This window comes from Protobothrops mucrosquamatus, unplaced genomic scaffold, assembly GCF_001527695.2.
Source record: "Protobothrops mucrosquamatus isolate PMUCROS unplaced genomic scaffold, P.Mucros_1.0 scaffold1038, whole genome shotgun sequence".
Taxonomy (NCBI): Eukaryota; Metazoa; Chordata; class Lepidosauria; order Squamata; family Viperidae; genus Protobothrops; species Protobothrops mucrosquamatus.
In genome coordinates, this window is record NW_015387270.1 from 87,073 (window position 1) to 95,774 (window position 8,702).

General features: G+C 38.0%; 1 protein-coding gene across 1 annotated transcript in view; it reads right to left on the reverse strand.

Annotated features, from left to right (window-relative positions):
- The window catches only part of SELENOI (selenoprotein I), a 50,741-nt gene that overhangs the window by 19,004 nt on the left and 23,035 nt on the right, over nucleotides 1-8,702 (reverse strand). Inside the window, exons 2-3 of the mRNA XM_015819992.2 lie at nucleotides 4,895-4,963; nucleotides 4,437-4,545 (exon numbers count right to left, since the gene is read on the reverse strand). Of these exons, the coding sequence (XP_015675478.2) occupies nucleotides 4,437-4,545; nucleotides 4,895-4,963 (178 nt within the window). The remainder of the gene's footprint in view (nucleotides 1-4,436; nucleotides 4,546-4,894; nucleotides 4,964-8,702) is intronic.

Here is an 8,702-nt window from a genome sequence, read left to right on the forward strand (position 1 = left end):
GTGCGTGTTATACGCCGATAAATACGGTATTTTCCCTCTTACTGATAACAAACACCATGGATATTTGGAAATTTAGCTTGACTTGTTTTATTTATTCAATTTATTTGCTATCTCACAACACAACACAACACAATACAACCTTGAGGGAGACTTGACCAGTGAGATGCAAGGTAAAACAAAGACTTTCTGTATTAATGAAGTCTCACATACTCTTGGCAAGAATTTAAATTCTTACTCTGTACTTTCACATAGCTGATTTTCATTTGCTATATTTCTGCCAATTTTCATTCAGGCTTATGTTTAATATTAATGCATTATTAGCTAGCTCTGCAAATCCCATTTGGGTCAAAATTCTGTGAGACGTTTTTCAAGAAAACCTTTAGGAAGAGAAAAATATATATTTTGCTCTCGATCTGAACTGAGTTTGGAAAAATAGAGCCAGGAAGCAGCACCATTATAAAACTATTGTCATATTGGTTATTAGCTGGGCAGCAAACAGCAGTGAAAGAACTAAACAACAGGAGATTTGTCTGCCCTCACGAAGATCCTTGTTTTGCAAACACAGAGGGCAGCTGCTATACTATTTGCTGAGATGGACATCTTAAAACATGCGTATCTTCATGTCTCACCCACATTCAATGATGGAAAAACAAAATTCTCTATTTCAAAATAACAAGAACCACAAAAGCATCTTTGTATATTTTCACTAAGGATAATCCTCCTTGTAGAGGAAGAGAGATCAAACAACATATTCCACTGAGTCAGATTTAGGACATGTTGCCGATTAACCTTAATTAAAACTTAAATGTTACTCTTGGACAGTAAATGGATTGTGGCTAAGCCTACAAGTAATCAATCCAATTAAGCATTACAATTAAATAAGACACAAAAGAGCTTCAGCAAGAAGTTGCAATATGGACTGCTGCTGATCAGTTTCCAACCAGCCATTCATGCTTTCTTCTATGAGTCAAACTTCTTCAATCTGATTTTCAATTCCTCTACTCAACACTGAGTAGTCTGTAACCATACAATTTTGGGTTGCTCTAATTTCTTTACTAAAAGCAAGATTGCACAATGGAAGCAAAAGTTTATTAAAATCAGTATCCTGTTCTCCTTGACAGCCAACTTTCTGAGCAGCTTATCAAATAAACCTGAGGATTAATTAGAAACTAGTATTTAAGGGCTTGCTAGAGGAAAAAGACAGCTCTGTATCCTATTTGGTAGCTAATTAGAACTTCGTTCAATTTCCCTAATATGCTTTGCAAATTGGTAAACATTATCCCTATACCTGATGATGAAGAATCCTTATTTAAAGGAGTATTTTGTGAACTTTTAATCATTTACTTTCTTTGGACTCCTAGAATAATGGAAGAAAATTAGACATGCATTTTTGCAACACCATACGTAACTTTCTGCATTCTATTATTTCCTTCCACTTTTCATTATAGAGTAATTCCAGCAGACTAATGACTTTTGATTCAGTGCAACATCTGAAATTATTTCTAACATCATTATCAATAAAAAATGGGAAGTTCATTGGTATAATCTAGCACAATCCAGTGTTCTGTAAGGCAGTTAAAAAAATTCTGCACTACTAAATTTGAGTTTATTGGTTTTTATGGCATGCATCACAAAGGGTGTTTTCTTAATACTGTTTTGACTATTACTTCTTAATGCATTTTTCTTTTATTCCTGTTCTATTGTATGTTGCACTAAGTCTGTGGGTTGATGAAACAAAAAACTTAAGATTTCTTTTTTTAAAATATATTATTATGAAATATATTATCAACTAATATATTAATTATAGCAATTAATTATTGATTGTTTTAAATATATGAACCCAGACAACAAATTGTTCATTAAGCACTAAAGATTGTTATTGTAAAAAAAACCCTTAGATTTCTTAATACAGTCTAGAATTAGGTGGTTATGAAAGAGAGTGTAGCTGTTAAGGTTGATCCAGAATGAGGGAAACCCAAATTCAAGTCTACCCTCAGCCACAACTGCCTTCCCCAACCAGATTCAATTTGTCTAAATAATTCCTCTCAAGAGAAGCTGTGGGTAATCCCTCATTTTGGTGAGATGATATAGGCCAAATGCAGGAAACACTAGATCTTGGACACAGCTCCAGATTTTGGAACAGCCTTGCCATATAGATTAAATTAGCCTCATTTTTGGGAAGGTTGTTACAATAGAGTTCTTCTTCCAAAGGAGTTTGGGGGATTTATGGACATTACACTGAGTGTCAAGCCATGAGTAAATTGTGCTCGATATATTTTCTCTTTTTTATTATGAATTTTATTATGAATGTTTTCATGTATTGCTTGTTTTTGTATGATTATAATTTTATTAGCCTCCAGATTCAATAAATAAATGGATATTACTATCCAGATTTATGCAACCTCGACCAATTCCCAGCTGCCACGTCAAACAGTGAGAGGGGCGGTATATAAATAAAATAAAATAATTTGTGAAGCCAGGTTAAAGCACCTGTATTATCAGGCACTAAACAGGTAGCTGGCTTACCAACTGGTTGTTTAACAAATGTTTACAGTTATGATGCCCTTGGACTTCCAGCTGTCGTAAAGTACTGTGCTATCCCCTGCAGTCATGTGATTGCAATCTGGGTGACTGGCAACCTGTCTGCATTTACAACTGGTTGCCATTTGCAACCTTCTTTGCTGTATTTCCCTCTCATCTCTGGAGGCTGGTTGAAAAAGCTGCCTGCTAAGGGGAGCTGAACTCCTTTAGTGGCGTGAAGGAATGGAGTTCAGATTCTGAAGATCTGAGCTATTCCTGCATGCTGCCAAAAACATTCCCTTTCCCACGTGAAGGGGAGCTTAAATCCTTTAGCGAGGTAGAAAAAAATGAAACTCATACCCTGATGATTTATGCTCTGCTTCCTGATCCCGGGGAAGGGGTTCCCTTCCATGCATGGAAGAAAGCTGTCATCCTTTGGCAAGCAGCTCTTTCAGCTAGTTCCTAGAGAGGAGAGTGAGCCAAAATGCAAGCAGGATTTTCAACTCTTGAGCAGAGAGGCAGCACAGAAGATAAGGAGTTTGGGATGCCTCAGGTGGGTGGGGAAGGAGGCCTGGTGCAGCTGCATGTGAGTGTCTCTTCATTCAGGGGCTGTAAATCCTGCTTGAATTTTGGCAGGGGAGATTTTCAGCTTCTGAACGGAGGCTCCCAGATTCCCTGCCCACCCCCTCAGGCACATTCCTTACTGTCCACTTAACAACCACAACAGGGAGTGCCAGGATTGTGATCACTGAGCAAAGCAGTCATGGGGGTCTCAGTCACATGACATCTTGCTTAACAACTGCTTCGCTCAACAACCAATCCCAATTGTAGTTCATTAAGCGAGGACTAAGGACTACCTGTAAAGTCCTTCATGGTTTTGGCAACACAATATATGAAGGAATATTTCTTCCTGTAATTACCAATCGTATTTTAAGATCTTCTTCAAAGAGGATATTCTCCCAGGATAATAATGGTTAGTGTCCCCTCCACAGTTGTTAAGTGAACCAATGATTTGCAGTGAGTGCAGTTTTGGCAAAAACTGGCATTATTCTGATTTTCAGCAAAACTGTTGTAAAGTGTGGTCCATGGGACAATGCAAATGGCTGTAAATGCAGTCCAATTGTCAAGCACCCAAAGCACAATCATGTGACCTTGATGTGTGTGTGTGTGTGAGAGAGAGAGAGAGAGAGAGAGAGAGAGGGAGGGAGGGAGAGGGGAGAGAGAGAGAGAGACTCTCTCTCTCTCTCTCTCTCTCTCTCTCTCTCTCTCTCTCTCTCTCTCTCTAAAGAGAGTGTGTGTGTGAGAGAGAAAGAGGCTATCAGAATATCGAATCTGGCTTGTAAGTCCCCCAAAGTAGGTCTGTCAGAACTTTGAACTGTTGCTAAGCAACCATTCGTAAACCAAGTACTACCTGTATCTGTATTTTCATTCTCTCAGATACTTTAATCAATTGATGTACTAATTGCTCTTACTATTTTATATTTATAATGCATTTTAATTGTTACTTATATTTTAGTTTTCATTTAAAATCTCTATACACTTTTATGATTTCAATGTCCTGCAAGCAGCTAGATATATACCTTGTTTTGAAGGACAGCATACATATTTTTAAAAGCCTGTAAAAAATAAACCGAGAAATTGGAAAACCTAAGAACACCACAGCAAGACTAAGTAGGCAATATTCTAGCAATACAAGGGCTCAGTTCAAGTTAAACCAGATTATTTTACGCATCGTTTGTTGAGTAAATCTGTGTGGCCTGGCTATAGCTAAGTAAAACTGAGTCAGTCTGAATATCAAGCAAGGCCAAAATCAAACAGATATCAGTATCAAGAATATATTTTTCATAATTCTTGACATTCTTGTGATTATAAAGGCACACACAATTTAAAAATTGAATGAAACATCGAAGTCTTACCAGAAGCATAAAAATCAGGGTCAAAGTATGCCATGAGAAAGAAGTTGAAGACAAGTAGCAGGAAACCAGAAAATGTTATCAAATTTGGGGCCAGCCACTTAGGGAAAATCTAGGAGAAAGCAAGTAAAAAAAACACACAGCAAGTTCATATTAATGGGCACAGTAATTTTCATCAAGGATAAATAAACAAGAGGAAAATAACTATTCATTTGACATATGCCTTTTTTCCTTATTGTTCTATAGCAGCAGAACATAAAATCCAGTCTACAAGGTGACTGCATGTCCAAATGATCAAGTTTTCTGAAGAAGTGAATCTCCTGGGTTAGTCACAGAGAAAAGGAAGGGGTTGTATTAATATTAAATGGGTCATAAATTTTTTCTACTTACAGAGAGTTAAACAAAGCCCAAGTGTAGCACAGAAAGCATGCACAAACAGGGCAGACAATAGGTTTACTCACCTTAACTACAGTGTTCCAAAACGGATGCATGACATACAGGGAAAGAGGGTTGTTGTCCACAGCACTGTACTATAAAGGAAGCCAAGAGAACAGAGGATCAGCTGAAAGCCTTAGAAAGTTCTTCCAGCCAGCTTACAAGTAGGACATCTGCATTCACATCACCTCACATTTCTCCAGAATCAAGCAACAGGTTGTTCTATGGAAGTGAGAAGCCTCTACATATTCTCTCTTTACAAACATTTCTGGAGAAGCATTCACTAATGCTCTTTGCACCTGACAACTACCCTTCAGGGCCAGGTTTCATAAAACTGGATAACTGTATTTTACTGCTCAGAGCACAACTGTTTGTAAATACCTTTTAATTTCACAACAGAGGGATATAGACCACCTCTAGTAACATGATGGTTGTGTCAATTCCATAAGATCAATGACAGGGAAGATAGAGTACTGGCAGTAATCTATTCTGATTGATTAATAGTGAGAAGGGCCATGTTATAGGTCATAATTAGGTTGGTCTTTCTCAGAACTGAATATTGTTATTAGTCACAACTCAATGGAGCAGATGTGACCGCCTGCTAATGTTCATGTAGCTGCTTGTCCTACAGCAACATTTAAAATTTGGCTAAGCATCCATATCATTAACTCACATCAAAACCACTCCAAATTGTCAATCAAGCTTCCAAATTATGATTTTGTTTGTTTTGCTTTTCTCTCTGATGAATAAGGATTGCTTCCAGACAAATAAGGAGGGCTATGTTCAAGGGACTATTTATGAGTTCAATACATTTGGGTTGTGAGTTCGCATAAAGCAGTTTCTGGATGGTAGACAATGGAGCTTAACACACACATGCATACATACATAATTGCTTCAGGGTGATAGTGGGTGGTGGTATGTTCCTGGAAGGGATGAATGAAGCAGTCTGGGAGTTTATGCCAAGAGTGTATACTCCTACTGGAGTCATCCAACTAAACAAGTGGGCACCCACATCAGGCAGCAGCAGCAGTGTAGGAAGATGTTGATGGCACATGATCACAATTAAGACACAATTGCAAACAGTGCTGGGGAAGGCAATAGCAAATAATTCCTATCTTTTACCACCCCACCCTAATAAAGAATAATATACTGTAGTGCCAATTATGAACCCTTGAATCTGAATGGCACTCCACATGTAATTGAGGAAAAGCTGGAGATCTCTCAGAATTCTGATGATGTTTATGATGTGGCTACATTTAAGTTTTCCATACTTCTTGATGCTGACATTACCATGCAGGAAAATCTACAAAGGCAGAATTGTAAGTGGGACCATGGAATATAAGAAGTATGAACATGGGAAAGCGGTGAAATATCTTGAAATTAGATCGAAAACAATCATAGTGTTGATTGTTCTGAATACAAAAACAAAGAAGAACAGCATTGCTTTCATAGTCAGGAAGCAAACACAGCACATAGGTACAATGCAAACAATGACCAATTACTGTCAGTTAGATTTATTAAAGGAATAACCCTTTAATATGATAAGTTATCCAGGATTATCTCTGGAAAGGGGTAGAAGAGGAGATTTACCAGTTTTATGATCAAGTTTAATCTGAAATTGATTTAACAAAATATCTGCTTATGTAATGCCAAAGTTAGAAATATTAAGGAAGAAAATGTAATTGAACTGTACAATCTAGGAAACAAAGGAAGAGGAAAGTAATTTACCAGCTTCTGCCAATCTAATGATTCCTAAATTACTGACAATTTCTCAAACAACTAAAACTACATCTACATACATGGACATCAATAGATGAGTCACAAAGAAATCAATCAATTATATTTTTGGTACAAGGAGGTAGAAGAACAAAGACGTGGAACAGATCATAAGCTACTCCTATGCTACTCATGTTCCAAATCAAAGTAGAACTATACTCAGTTTCTACAATATTTCCATTCCATTTGTCTCCATGCAGCCTGCCCACCAAATACTTTTTAGTCTCAGGGACCTCATTGCTTCTTTGCATTTTGACCGTGAGAAAAAGAAGTGTTATGAAGCCATGCCTAGATACATGTTAGAAGTCTGTGAAAAATTCTGTTTAGCTTGGTTACTGTTTGTAATTAAGTCTATCCACCTTGCTGCTAGTCATCTTCTTGTTCATTTTTCCTTCCATCTTTTCAGGACTTGGTAAGGAAACAGAGTTTTCGTGCTGTATTCAAAATATGATAATTTGAATTTGGGTCATTTGTGCCTTGTGTAAGAACTACGATCCATTTTTTGTTTTCTTGGCTGTGCATGGTATTTTCAGAAGTCTTCTTCAAGACCAAAGTTCAAAAGTATGAGTACAGTGCTCTTTCTACCCTACTTCTTCAGTATCTATCTTATAAGAGAAAAAGGATGGAAGCAAGCAATTTCGGGAGGGTGGGGGTGTCCTTGGTGCTTGTTTTCTTGCAGACGTTTCATTACCCCAAACTAGGTGAAATCATCAGTGCTAGTCTACATAGAAGCCATCAATTTCATCATGAAATGAGATCTCTGAGCTTTATTGATTGCTTGCTTGCAGATGTTTCATCACCCAAATAGGCAATTTGATGATATTATCTAGTTGGGTAATGAAACATGTGCAAGCAAACAACCAAGCTCAGACAGCAGCAACAATCCCACGATATCTGATTATAATGCCTCTACTGTAATAGTTAAGTTGTTGGATGCTGGAGTAAGAAATAGAATCTCCTTTCCTTTAGGCAGTTAAAATTCTTGATCTGGTGAGAAATCAATATCATAGAAACTGGGTTGGCTCAGATATCTCTTGTTATTTTCAGCTGAATAAGAATAATTAAAATTAAGAATTGTGAAGCAGTATTGTATCAAACAACAATCAAAGGAAGAAGCAGCATACATCTAACAAACCCCTACTACCCGATCTAACCCAACCAGAAGCAGCCCTATTAAAACTGAGCAATTGATTTCTCCCCCTAAATGGAAATACACAGATCTACAACCTCTCCCTCAAAGAAAACATGCAGACACCTAGCAAAGAAACAACACCAAATATCCCTAAAAAAGTCACATCAACAAACACACCTGAGATAAACAGAAAAGCATCTCAGACTGCACCTCCCCCCCCAAAAAAGGCAAGTGCTAGTGATAGGAGATTCTATTCTCAAAGGAACAGAATCAGCCATCTGCAGGGAGGTATGTTGTCTTCCTGGAGCAAAAATCAAAGGCGTGGCTGAGAACCTAACCAAAATAATTAGGCCCACAGATTACTACACTCTCCTACTCCTTCACATTGGGACGAATGACACAACAAAGAAACTGAGCACAATACTGAGAGACTATAAGCAACTAGGCCAGTGGTGGCGAACCTATGGCACGGGTGCCAGAGATGGCACTCAGAGCCCTCTCTGTGGGCACGCGCGCCGTCGCCTCAGTCCTAGGCCTTCAGCTAGGTTTTATAAAATCTTTTCGCTTTAGGCCTCCGCTGCCTTGTGTAAAAAAAAAAAAAGGTTCAATCAGTCAATTTCAACTTCTTGCAGGAAAAAAAAAGATCTTGCAAAGTTGGAATTGATTGATTAAACTTTTAGTCCCACCCAGTCTGCCATTACCACCGCAGCCATGCCCACCCAATGGGCCTGTGGGAAGTTAACCCAGAGAAGGAAATATTAAAAAGGCAGAAAGAAAGATATTGTTCACCAAAAGGATTTTTAAAAGCATTTTCTGAAAAGCAGAAACCAAACCTGGCCTCATCTCTTTGCCCAGGGCAGTAGTTAGTCTTATACATATGCAGATGTGGAACCATCAGAAAGTTTGGAGCCAGGGATCTCAAGACA